General features: G+C 38.3%; 1 protein-coding gene across 4 annotated transcripts in view; it reads right to left on the reverse strand.

Moving 5' to 3' along the window:
* The window catches only part of LOC129718511 (dedicator of cytokinesis protein 3), a 115,146-nt gene that overhangs the window by 52,553 nt on the left and 40,617 nt on the right, over nucleotides 1-21,976 (reverse strand). Inside the window, exon 1 of one of the 4 annotated variants that reach the window (XM_055669333.1) lies at nucleotides 3,395-4,100. The exons of the other annotated variants lie outside the window; for them this stretch is intronic. Coding sequence (XP_055525308.1) covers nucleotides 3,395-3,444 — 50 coding nt within the window. The 5' untranslated portion in view covers nucleotides 3,445-4,100. Of the gene's footprint in view, nucleotides 1-3,394; nucleotides 4,101-21,976 lie in introns of those variants that run through there. 4 annotated transcript variants of the gene reach the window in all.

The following is a 21,976-nucleotide window of genomic DNA, read 5'->3' on the forward strand; positions in this document are numbered from 1 at the left end:
TCCACGGCAGATGTCACTTCGCGACGTTTTTCTCACTTACGTGAGTCCCGTAATAGGATTTTGTTCACTTCACTCTGATTTCACCGTGAAGTGACTCCCGTAATAAGCACCCATGTTTACAACCGAATTAAACCAACAAACATTGAATTTGTTGTTGGGCCATATCAGAAATGTATTAGATCAGCGGTTCTCAACCTTTTTTTGTCCGCGTACCCCTTGGTGATATTTTTTATATCGATTGTACCCCCTGGCTTGGAATGTTCTCGTATAGTGGAGAGAGTACTGCCCATAATTCAGAAATTGGCTAATATGCTACTTTTACCAAAATCGAGAAAACATTTTCTCGTGATGGTACACACCCTAAACAAGGTCCCTACGGAAGCCGATTGTCAAAAAATGCATTTGGGAAGGCAGCAAACGTGAAACAGTTTTAGCTAATATCCAAAATAATTGAGAATTTGGCTAATATCCAATATGCAATATGAACCTGTGGCATGTTCACGAACCAGTGTATTATTACTGAACTGTGTTTCTTCTAACTTTCGAAAGTGTGTTGTAGCTTGGTGGTTACTGGTGACAGGTGAGCGATCGTAAGGCTCTTGCATCAAAATAAAAATACGTGGCGGATGGAATTTTTCTAAAGATTTCTCTGTTTCAACTCAACGGCAAGGTTCCAGCATATATAAAGGGTGATATGCTCAATAAAAAAGTTGTCATGAACAGTCAAACTATGTTGTACCGACAAAAAAACTTTCAAATGCGTTTTTCTCGATTTGGTGCCTACGGCATATTAGCCAATTTATGAATTATAGGCAGAGCAGTAGTAGATCATGAATTTTTTGAGGGCTATTTTACTCCACAAGAAACACGCTTAGAGCGAAATGACAATATGTATATGAAAGCTCTATCTTTCCTCTTTATGTCATTTTTTTTTTTGTTTTGTTTATGCATGCTCAATTCGGTTCAAAATGGCGTCCAAACAAGGAGCACTCCGCAAGTGCATTGTACGGTTTGATATGAACTGCAAAACAATTTTGACAAGGGGTGATGGAAAACCATTTTGAAAGCGAAAATCTTTCGGTTTCTATTGTGTATGGTTTCCTGCAAACCTCAACTATGATCCGCCAGGAAGGAAGCTAAAGACCAGCCTGCGTAGTGGACAGAAAAAGACTTTTCCCTTTTTGTCAAATCATGGTTCAAGCCTAGTGGTTTGGCTATCAATTAAAATACATACCAAAACGAATGTTTGAACAACATTGATTCCATTTTTTTTTTTTTTCAAAACATCATACAGATGAATTGTGTATGTGATGAGGCCAGAGAAAATATCATCACAGTACGTCAAGAACACAAACATTTTTAAGCAATCATTCGACTCCATTTGTACCCCAAATACGCAACCCAACAAATCCACCCCAGTGTCGTCCAATCGAAGCTTTTCTTGGGATTTTGAGTTGAGTTTGAGTTTAGTTTGAGAAATAACTGGAAATCAACGAATTGCGAACAGTTGATGGGTAAATTCAAGAGATGCATTCGAAAAGCGGACTTGAAGGCCGTACAACGCTCTTGTTTCGGTATCAAAAGAAAACGTCGTCGAGAGGCCGGTAACGGACCTTTCTCAAATGTTCAATATTTTTTGTTAGTTCACAATGAATATATCTTCATGAGAAATAAATCAGTTTTTCTTTAATTTCTTCCACTTTTTTTGACAGCTGTAGAAAAAAATTCCAAATTTTTAGTTGTCACCTGTTAGTTTGGTTCAGGTTTCAAAATGAACTATGGTTTGTTTGATTGCTACAGTCATGTTTTAGGAGAAAGATTGAACAACAAATGAAGTATTATAAAGAAAAATTGCTTTTTCTGCCATTACTGATTTTTCTTTCGCGTACCCCCTGAAAGCTTTCGAGTACCCCCAGGGGTACGCGTACCCCAGGTTGAGAACCGCTGTATTAGATTATATAATATGAATTCGGTTCAAACCGACATTAAGAGATGCTGTTTGGGCCATGCACACGTGTGCGTGGCTTGTATTCGTATATAAATACAATTTTTTTCGAAATTAGAATGGGTAGTTTTAAATTTAAGAAACAAAGTTGAAATAAATCATGAATCACGGAACATGAATCACGGATAAGAGAAATCACACGAACGTCTCGAGAATAACGTGGTCGGAAGTTTAAGCAAAAGTGTGAAAACACCAGTCACAACACAACATCCACAATCCACCCTCAAAACGCCAAAACTATCATTATTGGTTCTATCTTTTCGGACCCTGCCAACAATGCGATTTAAAAGAATATTGATAGGATATTGGCCTTATTCGATCAAACAGAGGAAGATAAGAAATAAGAAGATAAGAAAGGTTGAAATAACAATACAAAAAATCCAAAACTAATTCCAACTAATGGTTAAAAGGTGCCAAAAGAAACGGTTAGGTGATCAAGTAGTAGTCAAAAGATAAATGATAAATTCAAGGACATGATTAAAAATTGATAAAATATAAAACAACTGACAGAATTCAAAATTAATTGATATAAAAACCTAGGAAAACGAAAACAGATCGCATCAACTACAAAACTTAGAATGGGACGAATAAAAGGAAATTCACAGATGGTCGAAGATGAGTTCAGAGGCGGTCAATTGTTTTAAACTTCCGGTTCCATTGAAGGCCTAAAAATATTATTTACGATTTTGTGTGTGTAGTTTTACTACTCTTTCCTTCTATTGCCGCCAACACATAGGCGTTGGATTATCCTACAGACTGGAGCGGCCTGACCGATGGATTGCACCCCTCCTCTGTGTGCAAGGGTTAAATTAGATTAACTTGTGTTCCTTTCTTTTTTCTTCTAGCATAACGTTCGCAGTAACACAATCCCGCTTGTAAACTATACCGAAAACGTGGATAAAAGTGGACTGTCTGTTCCCGTGAAAAATGAGTAACGCCATAAACGTCAATTAGAAGTTTTTTTCGCTTCGATTGAAATTCCATCCAATTATCCTCGCATCGATGTGTATGCAATCTGTCGGTTTTGCTTTGCCACATCGATGCTGAAGCGATAGCCTAGTCACATAATGATTAAGATTGAACATTCGTAAGAAGGACGGAGAACGGCTATATGCGCAATTACAAGCGGTTGTAGATTGTTTGACGTAATATTGACTCAAATGTTCTTACCGGAATGGAGATGCTTCCCATGTCACTTGAGAGTCACACTTCGAGTGAAACCACAAAGCTGAAAAGCGTTCACTTGAAGAACAATAACTCATAGCGCGAAGGAATATCTTGACAAGCGAACGTTGTCAAAGGCAACCCAATTGTTTACGAAAAACATTAGAGTGTATTCATGGTATTCATTTATCACCTAACCAGAACTGACAGCTGACTTCACATTACCTTTTACGAAAATCCACACTTTCACGATTTAGCGGCACATAGAAGGTCATGATTTGCACCTAACCCAACTTATCAAAAACAACGAAACAAAACTTCGCAATTAATAACTACACACTTGAACACGACAGCGTATTTCCGCGGTCGTTCCGATTTTCCGTACAGCAGCAACCGAAGTGATCGGATAGCGACATTTGAAGAATTACTCATCACACAACCCGAAACCGCTGCTGATAGCCAAATGTCCGTGATGATTATCAACTTCTACACTACTAGGTAACAACACATTCGTCACTGCACTTATTTTTAGATTATTTCCATTTTGATTTCCAAGTGCTGATTGATATCGACACGGAACTAAGCGCTGCTTTCCTTCGGTGTCGGAGTTAGCCGGTGTAATAGTTTGATGGCCGATGGTTATCGATTACTCTGGTAAGGTAGATACCGCACGGAAAGCACACTTATGGCGTTTTGAGCCGGCGCTGCCGGCTTTTCTTCGGTTCCTCTTGAAAACACCTAAAAACCGTTCATCCGCTAGATTTGGGCAAGCTTTTGCACTTATGGTTTTGTTTCTCCAATCGAGCACTTAATAGTTTTGGGTTTCCTCTTCCTTTGTTTCCTGTTCCAAGTAGGTTTTTTTCTATCTTTATTTTGGATGCACAGCAACAAACTTATCGAAGCAAATTTACCGCAATTCGCTGCACACAGCAGCACGGAAATTTCACTAATGATCGAAGGAAAAGTGCCAAAGGTGAAAAGCCATCAACAAGTAGGCGGAAAACGCACGCTGGCCCTCTGCGATACTTAAGAGTGTGAGTACGTAAATAGTAGGCCAACTTTGTGAAACTCGTCTTCGCAGCTCTTGACTCTTGACAAGCTGCACATATGTAACGTGATGTACCTAACCTATACGACTTTCGTTTGTTGTGATAAGATAAATGATTCATTGTTTTGAGCTGCAGTTTACATTTTCCTTGTTTTCTGCCCTTGTATACAAGCCTGCGCGGTTGCACTGCACTGGTAGTAACTGGCAGTAGGCTAGGATCGATGACAGGCAGGCCCTCTTCAGTTATGTCAGCTTAGCCATACACGCTGATACACAATAGAGGGAGAGAAGCGATTGTTAGGCCCAATAACATAATGGTGGGAAGTAAGCGTTCGATTTAAAGCCTAGTTGATAGTCGAGGAATGATTGTCAGATTGGAATACTAACAGATGGACGGTTTGGGTTTGAAATTGTAGTGTTTTGAGCTGCTCCAGTATTCAGGCAGCGGATGGAATGTTTACACTGGGCACTGTAAACTGCTTTAAAAGATAAGATAAAACGTCACTGGCTAGGTACGCATATACTTGATGTACGACGGAGCAATGTGGTTTATTTGATTATTTGGTCGTATCTCGCTTTGATGATTTATTTTTAGAAAAGAATAGTTTAGAATGCATGAATCGATTCATTTAGTGGTGAATTCGTTGCTAATCCTTTAAAAAATAAAACGGATTCGAAAGGTTTTTTTTGGAGTTCGTTTTATTTTGCTCTTCGTCCGTTTTCTATGCAGAAAACTAGAAAAGGTATTTTTTTACATTTCCCGCCTTTGATTCCAGGAACGACGCCATGAAATTACTATTATATTGAACAAGTCTCGCTGAAACTAGGCCACTAGGTGCACAAGGTATTTCAAATTTGATATAAATGCACACAGTTATTAGACATAGAGAAAAAATGATAATGCCATTCTCGTTTGGTCGAATTTGTTGACCCCTTGGACACCAAGGGGGGGAACAGTTTTTAGAAAAGTTGAAATTTCAGCAATTCTTGATGTATTATTTGAACTATATCTCTAAAATTCGTTATGTAAAGTACTACAAGTAGCACTTTACTGTAAAGAGGAATGATAGGGCTTTCATTTGAAGTGATCAGAACTTAGGCCGCCATCTTGGATTATATCAGAAAAATGCGATTTTGACAGTGTTCGCAACTACCAATTTTCGATCTAATACTAGCATTGGAAAGCTGAATAAAAAAAAACCCTCCCCAAAATAGCATTTTCAATAGCTTCTCAAGAATGAGTCGTGCTCCAAAACAGTTGCCTTAGTGTAGAAATCCGTATAGTGTAAAAAAAGTAAAACGTGTTTGCGGTCGAAAGATATCGAGTTATAACATGTGCATCCACTTGGCCTCAGTAGACAGGTTACTATGTTGATCGCGCGGTGTACGTTGAATATTTTGAAACTCAGCTTGGAAAATAGGTTTAATTGATGGGTTAACACTGATGCTCACCTAATTTTTTTTCTTGCATCTTATAGCATTTTTTCTCAGCTTTCCAATGCTGGTCTCAGATCAAAAATCGGTAGTTGCGAACACGGTCAAAATTGCATTTTTCTGATATAATCCAAGATGGCGGCCTAAATTCTGATCACATTAAATGAAAGCCCTATCATTCCTCTTTACAGAAAAGTGCTACTTGTAGTACTTTATATAACAAATTTTAGAGATATAGCTCAAATAATACATCAAGAATTGCTTAAATTTCAACTTTTCTGGAAACTGTTCCCCCCCTTGGTGACCAAGGGGTCCACAAATTCGATCAAACAAAAATGGCATTATCATTCTTTCTCTATTTCTAATAACTGTGTGCATTTATATCAAATTTGAAAGACCTTGTGCACCTATTGGCCTAGACTCAGCGAGAATTGCTCATTAGAATACGTGCGATGAACAACAAATTCGAGCTGAAGTAGCGTCGTTGTCAAGTAAACAAAACAAAATCGAGTGGCTGAGAAGCGGATGCATTCTAATGAGGATGCAGCTATCGATATATTTTAAAACGAAAGCAGATCAATTGTAAAGCCTGTAGTACACTCTTTGTCTAATGGTCAAATATTTGACCTTCTGACATAATGGTCAAATTTATTTGACATCATGGTTGTTGTTTGCCCGTGTTTGCCCCATGTTAAAATTGGAGAGTGACAAATAATTATCTTTGACCAAATTTTTATCTGTCAAAAAGTGACAAATATTTGACGCTCGGTCAAAGAGTGTACTACAGGCTTAGGCAGTTTATGCAATGAATTGTGACGAAACACTCGCGCGGATCGCAGTAAGCTGCGGCCGCGAATGGACGTAACTTTTCCGCGTGTGACTTTTCGCTAACATTTTTCCAGCACTGAAGTTAGTGAAAGTTTATATATTTGAAGATGTATTGGCCGAAAGTGGAAGAAGAATTGATGATTTGATCAACTAGAAAATTAGCACGGAGAATTGGACAAATTGAACCACTGGAGCAGAAAAATGTTCGGATTGCTTGACTGTCTACTCAAAGCAAACTTTAGGTCCTATCGCCGGTCGGAAGAGTGGCTTGTGCCTGGTGAGAGTCGTCCCCAAAAATGTAACAATCATCCGGTAAAGTATTGACCAGTTTTCGAGCATGATCGTTTCCTGTATTATTAGTCCGGGATGGTAAAGAGTTCAAGTCATTGGAATGAATACTTACTACGAAATTTGGTGCTCTGTGTTTGATTGTCATTTGATGCATCGAGAGGGCAAGCGTGTAAGCCTCTGAGTTACATCAATGAATTTAAAATAGACATGGTCCATATTTCATCATTGGGAAAATGTCTTGTGAAATGTAATTAATTCAGGACTTATGATAATTTGTATATGGAAACGTAAAGTAAAAGCTGTTTGTGAGAAAACAAAGAAATAGTGCGGAAAATTAGATATATAATTCATTTATAATCTCGATTTATAATTTATGAAAATGATATATCACTCTATCATATACCATAAGCTCTACCATATAGCACAATATTGCATCCTCACTTTGACTTGCATCGAAAAATTCTTCACACATATTTTTGCTCGGTTATCAAATCATTAATCAACTATTCCATATTCTTAGTTAGTAATAAAAATGATCCTCACTCGACGGGAAAGAAACAAGATCGCAAAAAAACCGTGATAGCCTTAGAATTTCTTCGACGCCCTGCAATAAAAAAAACTCTAAAAACATAATTTGAGAATTTCGTTGGTATTTTGTTAAGCCTCGTTTCATGATTTTCCAAGTTTTTGAGCAAATATTGATTTTTGAGTGACTATTTCTAAGTTTCGTTAATCGAGATGATTCAAATTTATGTTAATGGTATGCTAATAATGACAATTGTGGCGTTTGAAGAAAATTCTTTATTGTTTTATATGCATATTTGCTTTTTTTGTAAATTTAGGCTTTGGATGCATGAAACTTTGACAACTTCTGGATTCAATAGGTGACTTAGTTCATTTACACACACCAGTAGATTCGTTCAACGCGTTCATGTTTACACTTGCTGTGGCGGTTTTTAAAAGATTTCGCCCGTGTTATTAAAATTTTACCGAGTATAATTATTAAAACTCAACAGACTGAATTCGATATCCCGAAGAACTAACGATCTATAGGAGAAAAATCGCATATTTTACTCCGTTTTTTTGGATATAACCCAGTTCCAATATAGAAAAAAATTGTATAATATGTGAAACAAATCACGCAAACGTGCCTGGTCCCAAAAACATCTCTTGATGTTGGTTTAAACTGGATTCAAATCATAGAATCTGCTAATACATTTCCGATATTTACTAGACTAAATACACACTCTGAAACACGCACACGCGTGTGTGGCGTTACATTAATTGAAAAATGAATTGAATTACGCATATTTTTGCTTGTTATTGTTCATCTCTTTTTTTTGTTATTGATCACTATTTAGTTTATCTACAGAAAGCACAATTGGAATTTGACGAAAGGGCTGTCGTTATTTAACAAAAAAATGGAAATAATCCATATTTCTTTTAGGGAGCGAGTAATGGCGCTATAACCATAAGCTAAAAATGCTAGGACTAGAGTTAGTACTCAAGTTCCAACCGGAACAGTTAGGCGAGTGAAGGCGCTATATCCTTGGTTTCGAAACCCGAACATTAGGAGGACATACCTGTGTTCCATCCCAGGAGATTGGTCAACAAAGGAGTGTACTTTCTTAGCTTTATCACTCCCAACGAATAAGGTATATTACTTCTTACATACGGATCGGTTGGTACGGATTGTTCCCGTTCTTAGATTACATTGTATTATATTGCGCTACACAGTAGGCCTGGCCGTTGACAATAAAAATGTATGGAAACCATTTTTAAAATGATGGATATCATTTTACAGGATCCTTTCAAGTAATGGATGTGTTAGTGTAGACTAGACTAGACTAGACTAGAATTGTGACGAAACACTCGCAATATGTGACACTAGCTGACCCGGCAGAATTTGTCCCGTCTTTTTTTCTTTATCTAAATAGTTTCAAACATTCCAACTTATTTGATTCCTAGTGATTGTTTTTTTTGCGATAGTCTGTAAATGCATGACGAATCGGATTTTGGATGCAATAAGCTCACATGGTGGCGCATGAGTGTAACGTTTCGGATAAGGACAAAGATTTTTCAGGATTTTTGTTCGAAGAGGCACGTCTGTTTGTCTGTGCTGTTTTATCGTTTGAAGTCTGACGAAACATTTGCCAGTTTCATTTACAATTTTACAAAATGCTTTCCAGTATAGAAAACAAAGACGTTGTCCCACGTTAAAAAAATAAAAATAAAGAAACATGAAAAAAAAAAATTGACGTTCAGGGTTAAAAGTGAACAAATCAATATACATTGATCAATAATTTTTTTTACGTTTGACTGCAATTACATAAAAGTTTAGTGTTTTCCGACTCATTTGCTATCACTTGCAGTATGAAACTGGATAAAATCAAGGACATTGCTGGAATACTTCCTGATATTGATATTTGACTCCTAGAAACCGGAAATGAATGTCTGACACCGTTTCAAAATCCAATTGAGAAATGTTGGTTTTAAAAATCTAAGAGAAAAATGTTTGCATCTCCTTCTTGCAATTGTGGCGGAAAATAGCGATTTAAGTATTCCGAACGGGTTGAGTATTTCAAATTAAATTAATACGCTTTTTAATATTATCTCGGAATTCTTTATCATTAGCTAGAATATAGGCTAATCAAAATAACACTCGAAAATATCTTGTTCAACTCTTTGTTTTACTCGGCGCAACTAGCTGCTTGCTACCGTGTTCCGGGAACACTGAAGAAAAAAAAAACGCGTTGCTGCATAAAGGAAAGCCTCATCAGAGACGACTGGCGTGTCGTTGTTCCGTTGATTAATGGCATAAAATAAGGCATTCATGGAATCTCCGGACCACACCGGGCAACTCACACGGCGAAGGATAGTGCGTAATAGCGAAAACAGACGACAAGACGAATGGTTTCATCTGCGTGTCCAAGGCGGCAAGCGATAATCTCCATCATCTACCCACATACAAATACACGTGTTATCGGGTTTCACGTCTCTTGCCCCAGCATCAGCAGTGATACGAAAAAAAAAACGTAGATTTGTATGGCAGAAAAAGAAAGAAAAAAAAACCTGTCCGCCCATTGGCCCGCGGCATTGGTCGCTCCTCGAAATGGTTCGCACTAAGAAGGCTAGCGATGTTGTAAAAAGTAACACCGGTAGTCGAGAGAGATCCAGAAGCCAAGCCTCGGCACCCAGAAACAACCAATTTAACCAGCAACGGTTGCTACTTTTGCTGCCGAATCACAGAAGCCAGCGAACAGCAGACAGATGGACGGACGGACGAACGGATAAAAAACAAACTTAAATCAGAAAAGGTCGGAAGCCATTGAATCTCGGATTCGTAGAGCTAAACACACGGCTGGGTGATAGGAAGGAACTTAGTTACAGAATTTATAGCCGGGCAAACTGGTTTGCTTATTGGACGAGCCGCGACTGCCACTAGCACGAGGCGCGAATCTACACACACAGGACAAGTTTTGCGAACGAATAGCAGCGAAATGTCAGGACGTAGTTAGCCCAGTAATATTTATTTTTATTTTACCCCAACGATTCCATGCTCGAAATCTATTTTAATCATCATCGATGTGTAATTTTGGTGCATTCTAAGCTCCCCGAAATGGCTCCATTCCATCCGGCGATGAACGGATCGGACAGAGAGGAAACCGCACAAAATTCCTGAAGCCACAGTACAGCAACACCGCACCGGTGACCGGTCTAGTCTGGTGGCTGTGAAGATCTGTACACGGTTATGCACACAAACATCTACGACCGCACATCCAAGCGGCATGAACAACTCAATCGAAGTCAATGGCCGTTATCGGGACTGCTTTCCATCCATCGTCGTTCACTCGTTTCCCCGTTTGGGTCTCGAAGTGGCAAGAAAAACTCTCAGCTTCCCAGCAGCGACTGCGGGAAGGAAGGTTGGTTCACATGTCGATTTCACTGAAAACATTGCAATACACACACACACACGTAGAAAATCTAAAACCGAGAACGGAAATACAACTTCGATGTGTCAGTTGCTCTAGAATGGAGATTTCAGTGGTCCAAAACGAAGTGCTTTGGAAACTTGTTTCGAACTTAATGCTTCATTGGCGCCTTCGTCAATATACCCTATAGCAATAGATGAGGAAAAAAAAATATACCCTATAGCAATTAATAAAACAAAACTAGGGTAATAAAACTTCGCATGTGCAGGATTCATTTGATTTTATCTGATTGAAGAAACGGTGTTCATAATTCCAATCCTACAAATATCGGATTTTTTTTCGCATACTTCAGGTTTGATTCGATTGGATCTGATCGGCCCCTAATCGTACTTATTTTGATACTCAAAATTTCCAAAATAATTGAGGGTGAAATGCTGTTGAATCCACAAATGGCCGACTACGAGCCATTATTTCGAATGTTGATGGCGTTCACACTATTTTATGTTTGCTATAGTGAAGCAAAAATAAAACAGCGTTTTCACAGATGACACATCAATTATTACTGAGACTTGTGCCTTTCAAAATTCGAAGTGGTAGCTCGAAGTTGGCCATTTGTGGATTCAACGCCATTTTACCTTAGCTCTCAAATTCATTTTTTTTGAAAATTTATTAATTTTTGTTCGAGCTGTTGATCATTATAAACTTAAATTTACTCGTGTGAGCTAATTTAAAAGTGTAAATTTAAGTTGATTTTTATTTTACGGTTTTGGGTTTTGTCCGTTTCTTGATCTCGGTCTTGGTCTAGATTCAGCGGTTCTCAACCTGGGGTACGCGTACCCCTGGGGGTACTTGAAAGCCTTCAGGGGGTACGCGGAAGAAAAATCAGTAATGGCGGACAAAGAAATGTTTCTTTATAATACTTTGTTGTTCAAACTTGCTCTTAAAACAAGACTGTAGCAATCATTGTATGACCATAGTTCAGTTTGAAACCTTAACTAGACTTCCACAACATGATCTACCAGTACTCTCTCTCAGTCTGCGAAAACATTCCAAGCCAGGGGGTACAATCGATATGAAAAATATTGCCAAGGGGTACGCGGACAAAAAAAGGTTGAGAACCTGCAAATGAGCAGTTTGGTTTTCGCCATGGGCATTCCACTACTCATCAGTTACCTAGAGTAACAAATATGATTCGAACAAATAGATCCGAAGGCTATTCGACTGGAGCTGCTCTTCTAGATATAGAAAAGGCATTCGACAGTGTTTGGCATAAAGGTTTAATAGCTAGAATGTCAAATTTCAGTTTTCCGCTTTACCTCACAAAAACGATACAAAGTTATTTAACTGACCGCACTCTTCAGGTTAACTATCTAAATGGTAAATCTAATAGATTGCCTGTTAGAGCTGGTGTGCCTCAGGGGAGTATCTTGGGCCCAATCTTATATAACATTTTTACTTCTAATCTTCCTGATTTACCACCAGGTTGTGAGAAATCTCTGTTTTGTGACGATACAAGCATTTCCGCAAAAGGAAAAAGCCTTCGTGTTATATGCAGTCGGCTACAAAAAAGTTTAGATATATTTTCTTCATACTTGCAGAAATGGAAGATTTCCCCTAATGCTTCTAAAACACAGTTAATTATTTTTCCTCATAAGCCAAGAGTTTCATTTCTCAAACCCACCAGTAGCCACGTTATTAAGATGAACGGTGTGGTCTTAAATTAGTCTGATCGAGTTAAATACTTAGGGCTAATTTATGATAAGAATCTTACTTTCAAGGAGCACATTGAAAATATCCAGTCAAAGTGCAATAAGTATATCAAATGTTTATATCCTCTTATCAACAGGAATTCTAGGCTTTGTCTCAAGAATAAACTGTTAATTTACAAACAAATTTTCAGGCCAGCAATGTAATATGCAGTTCCCATCTGGATAAGTTGTTGTGCAATCAGTAAGAAGACACTTCAACGGATTCAAAATAAATTTTTGAAAATGATTTTGAAGCGTCCTCCCTGGTTTAGCACGAACGAGCTACATAGGCTCACTAATGTAGAAACATTAGAAAATATGTCAAGCCAAATTATCAACGAATTCCGACAAAAAACGTTGCAATCCTCAATTGCAACGATTAGCTCACTTTATAGTCAGTAAGATAGTTTTAAGTTTATTTTAAGTTTTGTTTTATACCTTTTTTTCCTTGACAAGTGGGTTTAATAATTTTTCTACAATTACATTAACTTAACTGCGAAAGCTAATAACATTCAATAATATAAAAAGCGTATATATATATATATATATATATATATATATATATATATATATATATATATATATATATATATATATATATATATATATATATATATATATATATATATATATATATTATTGTGTTGAAATATATATATAAAATAGTGTTGAAATGTCACCATTTGTGGCAGAACACACAATATTAATTCTGAATAGATATTAGTACATAAATAAATCATTACAAACATTCCCCCCTATTAAAAAAAAATCTTCGTACATTTGGACTATTTTGTAAGGCACTTTAATAATGCGAAGAAACTTGAAGACACTAGCTTCTTTTTATTCATTCAATAATGTATGTTTCAGAAATTACAAAAACGATTACCAACTTTAGTTGGCAAACTGCAGCACATTCCATCATCGAGTACTGAGAAGAAACGGACGCTAATTGTGGTGAAGAAAGGTTGCGTGTACAACTTCAATTTAAAGTGTACCAGCCACGAAGGTGCTAATAGCATCGGTCAATCGGTACAATCGTGTCACCCATAGCAATTAGTAGACTAAGTACATAACCAGAACCGTCATAGGAGTGCATTGAGATCATACAACACGAATAGCTGCTAGTGCTGATCGTTGTCAATGGTGACGGTGGTACGAAATTTGTTGATTTTTTTGTTATGTAATATGGCATAAACCACTTAACAGTATTCTGCTTTTTTTAGGGAAACAGTCATTTAACTCTCATTCTCGACCGGTTTTTTTTGCTCGATGTTACCAAACACACAACAAACGCAACCTCTAAGGTTAAAAACCTCCGATCTACAACCCCATATCAGTGTTTTCATTTACCAAAGTCACGCGACACGGTTGGCAAAACGTCACTCAGCGTTCCGTCTACGAGACGAGACGATGGCAATATGCTGACCATCGTCTGGCAACAGGCAAAGCTGTGCTCTGGGAGCTCTACACGTGATGTAAAGCCGAGAGTGAGCGCATGTAGGGCAGGGTAAAGATATAAAAAAGAGTCATAAAAATAAAGAACATGAATACATCCACAGGAGGGAAACTTGTTTCTGGTGTCGTTGCTGTCGGTGATCTCTACGCACATCAGTTATCAGCCGATTCCTTTCCGAAGGAACAGCCCAGCGACTCCAGCGGTGATGACAGGTTTTATGTTATTGTTTATTTTTTGGCTGCTAAATTGTTTGAGCTAATGTTAAAAGATCCTACGGTTTTGGTATTTTGTCCTAGAATTCATTGAATAAAAAATACGTGTAAAAAAATCTATCAAAAAACAATTGAAATTCCTGCTGTCAAACTTTTAATTTGTAAAGTCTCATGAGGGAACTTCTTTTAAACTGTTTGCATATATGTGCAATATCCATATTGTAAAATTGTAAACAAATTGACAATCAGTAATTTTAACGAAAATTTCAGCAATGTTAACGAAACAATGTGTCATAAAGTTAAATTCTAAATAATAATTAAGAAAACTAAGGAAAAAATCATTATTTATTTCCATTACATTTACACGTTTCACAATGGAAACAGCTGTACTGTTTGCCCACTCAGCCATGTATACAAACTTTCAAACAAACCTTTATGTGAGAACTTCCGAAACTCTACATGAACCTCGTTTTTTACCATATGATGTTCTTTTTTTTGTTACTTCCAATGTATGAAGTACAATTTTGGCCAAATTGGAAAACGACCCAAATTAAGCATAGAATCTCCGAAAAGTGATTCTAAGGCCAAAAAAGGCTAAAATAAAACATGATCCCAAATTGAGCTCAGAATCGCCGAAAAGTGCTTCTAAATGCAAGAAAACCACAAATTAGAAAATAATCCAGAATTAAGCTCATACTCCGCTTTTTCGAGCAGTTGCAGACATTTTTCAAAAACATCCCGATCAGAAGGGCATAACTAAAATATAACCAAATTCTATCAACGGGAGATACAAATAACATATTTTGATACGATTTTGTATTTTCCCATTTGCTTTTGATAACAAAATTGAATCTAAATGAGTTATAATAACAAATCATGAAATGGAGTTGTTCTGAAACAAATCTAACAATTTTTTCGTCTCTATCAGAATCTGTTGTTTATAACAATGGTTGTTATTATAATGTTCTAGGTGCTATCTAATTTTGTTAGAAAGCTGATACGTTAGTAACAAAGTTTGATATGGGTTTGATATAAGTAGAATATTTTTTATTATGATTTCTGTTATTTTAACACCTAACGGGATCAAAATTAAAACACATCCTGAAAGATTTTCCACATAACAAACTAACAGCCTCTGTTACATTTGTGTTTTGTCTTTCTGATCGGGATCTGGTATCTATGGACAAAATAGAAAATCATCCCATATCGCCGAAAAATGCTTCTAAGGGCCGAAATAGAAGATGATCCCAACTTAAGCACAAAATCGCCACTTACCTACTTACATATGCATGGAAATGATTGAAAGAACTACCCCAGTTGGGTTGCCAAGGGGTAGGGTTCAAACCTCTCCAGAGAATTTCATCTTTAATTTTTTTTAATGTTAGGGTTTTGCATTCTTTCAGCAGTAGGGTTGAAATACTTCGTCTCCTCGAAAAAAATCCCCATGCAAAAATCAGCCCTATGGGACTATATGATCGATGAAAAAATGTCGATATGAAATTATCGATACCGAAATTTTCTGCATAAAACTTCGAGATCTGGTTTAGAGTTAAAAAAAATCAGAAAAATCGACATTCTACCTTCCAGTTTGGACTCGACTCGACGATCCATCCATTTCTAAGACATTTGGCATAAATAACTTTTTCGATATCAAAAATTTTTTGCTGTTTTTCTATCGGCAAAAAGTAAAGCTTTAATCGCGGGCCTTCTGGAAGTGCGATTGCAAAGGCTAAGTTAACCCTTTAGACCTTTGCCAGGGACTTGTAATTTAAATTCTCCGTACTCCGTCGCGCGGAGAAAATGAAGACTGTCCGGATTCAAGATTGTTGCTAGATTGATTTTATTGAACAAATTCTACTGAAACCCCGAAGAGAAACAATTTTTTCCCAAATTCTCCGCCTGTCCCTGTCCTGGCCTGGCTTTAAAAACTTATCGCTATTCTTTTTCCATTGCCTACTTATTGCGTCGTTGTTTCTCCCGTGAAAAACAAGGTGTCTAGCATCAGCACTTTATTCTTGCGAAGGAATGTCGTTAAAATATACTGTTTTAGGCTATGCAACAGAAAGTTGCATCAAATGTCTGTACTGTATGTGGGTATGGAATTTTGTGACTGTACCTCTGGGGAGGAGGCTGCTGCACGATTGAGTTGGAAGTATGCATGGGGGCTTTTTTCGAGAAGACAAAACTTTCCAGACTAACTGTTTAACGAAATTGTTGTTTTGATTGTGTTTTCGGAATGATCGTTGACTGAACCACGCAACGGTTAATTTAAGCAGCGCGTGCGTTCCACGGTAAGCGGAATCGCTAATAATAGCAGAAAAACATTTCATTTCCTAAGTTGTTCTCTTCTATTCTCTCTCCTCAATATTCTTTCGCACCCATTTCTCTACCTCAATGTAATCCGTATTGAAGGTGAGTCATCCTGCCTCTCTCTTCAATGCTCTTAAAATTCAATTTTTTGTCATCAAAAGTCTTTAAAATGATATTTTTGTGCCTAAATGGTTGAAAATATTGAAAAACTCAGAATACCACTTTGGTTAGTTCATATCGGATACCAGGGGGTGAAAAGGTTTTTTAAAAAAGTTTCATCTTGAACATCTCTTGATCTTTTTTATTAAGGCTGATACAAATCTCGAATTCTTTTTATGTCCAGGGTTATCAAAGTTAGCAAAGGGGGTGGCAAAAAATAAATAACACCGAGACGAAAAAAAAGAAATATCTTTGATCAAAGTTTGTGTGCAAGTTATGACGTTTGTATCTTGCACTCAAATAAATGTTGAAGAATAACACTTTATTATTATTATTATTTATTTCGCTTGCCTTTCTACGACACTCTCGCTGTCACCTGACTTGTTTGTTGCCAAATTAGGCATTTATGCTATCGGAAAACCAATGAAATGAACAAAACGGTTTGAGCTTTTTTTTCTCCCCCTTCCAATATTCAAGATTTTTGAAGGGGGGGGGGGGGGGGGGGGGGGGTGACATAAAATGAAAATAAAATTTGTAACGGCCTAATCTATTTCTCGTAAATTTGTGCTCAATCCAATGAAACCAGCACGTCGTATTAAAAAAAAAGATAGAGCTTTCAGTTGAAGTAGCAAACTGACTTTGAATTTGACGGAACCATTGCAGAGCTGAGAAAAAATGCGTCAAGATACATTCAAAAAAATAGATGAACATCGAGTTTACCTTGTCATTTAGATCACTTTTCGAAATCGAGCTCCGAACAGTTGAACGCATGACGCGCGGGCTATATCACTCATTGCTCATAGATTATGTATCGCTAAAGTAAAAGAGAGAGGAGGATTTTAAGGATGTATCTTGAAGCACCTTTTCTTAGCATGGTGGCGTCAAAATTAAAATAGGTGGTTGCGAACTTGCTCAAAAACACGTTTTTCTGCTAAAATCCTAGATGACGGCGAGATTCAAAATGGCCGACTTTTTTTCTGCTTCAAATGAAAGATCTATCATTCCTCTTCAAAACGACGTTGTGAAGGGTTTAATAACAAATTCAAGAGAAATAGATAAAATAGGATCAATAATTTCTTAAAATACAACTTTTTTTAAAACCGTTTGACCCCTTGGTGCCCCAGCGGTCCATGAATATGAACTAACCGAAGGGACCATCCATGTTCCACGTGGACAGATTTGGAGGGATGAGGTCTGTGTAATGTCCACGGTCCAGACAAAATTTTTAAAATTGCCCAATGCCCAGAATTGCCCCACTGCCCATATAGGGCAGTTGTCCACGAAGGGGGGGGGGTCAAAGTCGTTAAACATCTTTCCACGTGGAATGTGGATGGCTACCAAGAGGTTTGCTTAGTTTTTAACTATTTTCAATCATTTAGACATAAAAAATATCATTTATTTTCAAGACCTCGTGTCACCAGTGAGACGGTTTCAGCGAGAATTGCCCATCTCTCGATGAACCGGCGCGAGCTGGTTTGCTTGAACTACTGCTGCAGAGAGTCGAAATCGCAGCGATTTAGAAGGTCCAGTGACCAAATTCCGAATGAAAGGAATTACGTGCAGTAACCCTATTGCCCACACTTCTTTCAAGTATCACATCTACTACAGTGGCGGCAAAGCAGCGGAACTGTTGTTGTAGGACGCTGATCCTCCCGGTGGCCCTTTACGGACATAAAACATGGACGATGGAGAACGCTGATCAATAGGTGCTCGTATTTTCAATGTTTTACGATCGATACTTGGCGAAATGGAGTGTGGCGCAGGCGCATGAATCACGAATTGTATTAGGTATAAAAAGATCCTGATGTAGTGAAGGTAATACAAGTAAGCTTCAGTGGGCTGGACATGTAGCCAGAATACCTGAAATGCCACCAAAACTGTGTTCAGCAGAGTCGAAGTCGTCAGCAGAAGTCGTATAAGAATGTTAATTCTGAATCGCTCAAATGTGCATGTCAAATTCCATAAGATGTAACATTAAATTTGTTCATATCGTATAAAATTTAAATCCTATAAAACGCAATATTAGGTTATAAATGAAGCAATTTAACGTATCCTATAAATTTTAAAATGCGTCATTCCTCTGAGTCGTATAGAATGCAATTTAAAGTTTTAAACGAGACCATCTGAGATAGCCTGCGAAGTTATACAAAATCGTAACTTTTTTTTACAATGTACGTATATGGCCTCCAGATTTGTACACATTGGCGCAGTTCATGCATTTTATATGGTCATATTTTTTTCACTTAACAGAGTTGAGCGCGAGTTATATGAACCAACTTGTTTGCTGAGGATCCAGGAAGAGGCCATCGACTCCGCGGTGGGCCTCGCACTCGGTGGATTTGCGCGGTGGATTTGCGCGGTGGAAGAATCTGCTGGTGTACGAGATGACTGGAGAACGGCTGCTCAAAACAGAAGAAGCTGGACCGCAAACGGTCCGTCAGCCAACAAAATAAACTAACAGCTTCGCTTTTATATACTGCTGAAAGTTTAATTGAAAATAGCCAAATTCCGTACTTTAGACACCATTCTGAACTCCAACATGGCGACTACTGGTTTCTGGTAAACAGCCTGAAATGGCCAAATATTATCCAATATGAGCACTTCTGAACCCGGCATGATACCCAAAAGCTGGAGTATATTAAATTCCAAAATGTTGACAGGCAATTTGTATACTTAATTTAAAATAGATTTCCGTATGGGACAATTATGCTTTTATATGCAGTTATCTACATGTACGTAACGCAAATATCAGTATTGACATATTCTTCACATTTTTACTCATTGTCCTTTCGAAAATGCATTTCTTGTTCAATATGAAGGACATTCAACGCGACTCAAACCTACCAAGCAGTTAAAGTTGAAGCGAATCTTATCCAACAAGTCAATCGATTTTGCCTTTCGTCAATTCACTTTCTTCAAATAAACAATTCATCCACCGTTTATTTCACTCTTACGTGAAGGTGTTAAATATGATTTTTAGCACGAACTAAAAATTGAATGGAAAAAACTCAAACCGGTTTTTGCTATAAAAATTGAACTAAGTCTTCATGTTAAAAATGTCACACTGCATATTTACATCCTTCAAAGCTGTAAAAGTCTGGATGCATTGAAAATGTTAAACTGAAGCTCGATGTTTTGTTACTGTTGGCATTCTTACATTTTTGTCTTTCTTCGTTACGTTAGACATTTCTGGTAGTCTTCAAAAATCGTGAATTTCGATGCATAACATAACCGGCTTTAAACGATAAGTGCTTCCTGCAATCGAAAAAAAAAACAAGAACTAAAACACACTATTTTCAGGCGTCTGGGCCTCTGGAGAAAACACCGGCCAAGGAAGAAAAAAAGTCCATAAGCAATTACTTCGAACGGCCACCAGACTGCAAATTACGCTGTCACGATCTTCTGACATTGACGACTCTTTCATACGGAAACATGGGTGCCTACCGAAAGTGCTAATAGGACGTGAGAGCTGTAGTAGGTAAGTACTAGCGGCGACCCATGCTAGTGCTTGTGTTCATAAATATCAAAGCGGAATTGAGTCAGGGAGAACCACTCTCCATTATCGAGTACTCGACTTGGTTACCCGAGCGAAGGTACGTATGCAATGCTCGATTAGGTGATTCTAGAATTTTATTCTACAATAATTTTCATTTTCATTCTTTAAAAAAAAAGAAAGCCAAAACCGCTGGGGTCGACTGTTACTGACCGCTGACGGCGGGCTATTCGTAGAACCCCATATTTTGATGACTGGTCAGATTGCGCAAAAAAGAGCTAGCCTAGCACTGCCTCGATTCGATTGCAGAAGAAGGCACATGGGCGAAGAACATCGGATCAATGCGAACGGACTCATACCTCTTAATCACAAACTCGTTATATTAACCACCAGCTTTCGCATTTTCGATGACTAAGCATCGGCGGCAGTCTCTGGTTCCTTCTATGTGTAAATTTTAAAATATCAATCAACCATCACAAGAATCGGGATGTCCCGTTTTGCTAAGTTGACTCGGTGTGTGGACGGACATTCGCGCTTTTCAACCGTTCGACGCCAACGCAGTGGTGGTCACTCTGAGCAACATAATGAAACGCTGTCCAACTTGATTTGCATATTGACCACATAATTATGCGGCCAAACTACTCTCTCCTTCTAATGTCTGTGTGCTGGCAGCAATCAAACTGCGCGATGATCGGTACGGAGTGCTACCGACGCAATTCGCGGTGGAACGGGGAACGAGGCCAAAAAGCTTGTATTTAATTACCGGTTCCCAGGAATTTTTCATATGCTCGTTGAAGCTGCACCACGCTTCAAACCCATTCTCCTTCCTTCACGGGATAATCTTCCACCATTCCAAAGATGGAACTCGAGTGCGGACCACATCAATATTATGAGGTAAAACGAAGAGGAGTACAACAGAAAGCGAGAAAGAGAACAAAAGTTTGCAAAAATTATCCAATCAACCGCTTGATAAAACGTCGGTAGGCGAAGCCGGCGAGGGTGTCGGGAACTGCAAAAAAAAGGCAGCCAAACCGCCACAGCCGTAACTCGCGATCGAGAGGCGAAAGAGAACACATACTCGGTTAGGCTGGGCAACCACCAGCGGAGCGAAGTTCGTCGGGCGGCACAGATGTGTGGATACAGACCTGAGGCTTGCTCTTGAGGTCGAACTGCGAATTCAACTATCGAGCTAACCATCTATATCCTTCGAAACTGTAAAAGCCTCGATGTATGTTCTCAAACAAGTTTGTGCGAAAGTTTTACTGCACATATCGTATGGAGGAATGCAAAGTCCGGCCAGGCGGAATACTGACCACAACGACCACGACAATGAAGATCTCTGATCATGGTGGTTTTGAAAGCCCTGCTTGTTGCTTGCAAGCGGCCGAGTATTGCGTGACTCGGTCGAAACAAGGCGAAAGATAAAACAGACAAAGTACGAACGAGGCACAAAGATCAATCCGAGATCACCGATGTAGAGGGCCAGCCAGTCAGCAAGGTAGCAACCGAACAGCAACCAACCAGCAGCCTTATAAAGTAAACGTATATTATGAAAATGGTTAAATACAGTAGTTGGTGAAGGGCTTCGCGCACAACACAAGGGTTTTAAGATGAAAAATTTACTTCCAAACAAGTCAGGGGCCTCGCACCAGTCCGAACGTGACAGACTTGATCGCCGATCACGCGGTCCAATGACAATCGCTACAAGGCATGTAGGCACCGTGGCATTAAACCAATTTTACAGAGTTATTTCTCCGAGGTGATCCTGCCATTAAGGTTTTGCCAATTAATTTGGATAGTCACCGTCCAAAATATGGCCTTAGCGGTAACATATCCTGCGAGTATGCAAATGCTGACACCTGCGTCTTTATGCTGTGGAATGATCTCATCACATCG

Source organism: Wyeomyia smithii, chromosome 1, assembly GCF_029784165.1.
Source record: "Wyeomyia smithii strain HCP4-BCI-WySm-NY-G18 chromosome 1, ASM2978416v1, whole genome shotgun sequence".
Classification (NCBI taxonomy): domain Eukaryota; kingdom Metazoa; phylum Arthropoda; class Insecta; order Diptera; family Culicidae; genus Wyeomyia; species Wyeomyia smithii.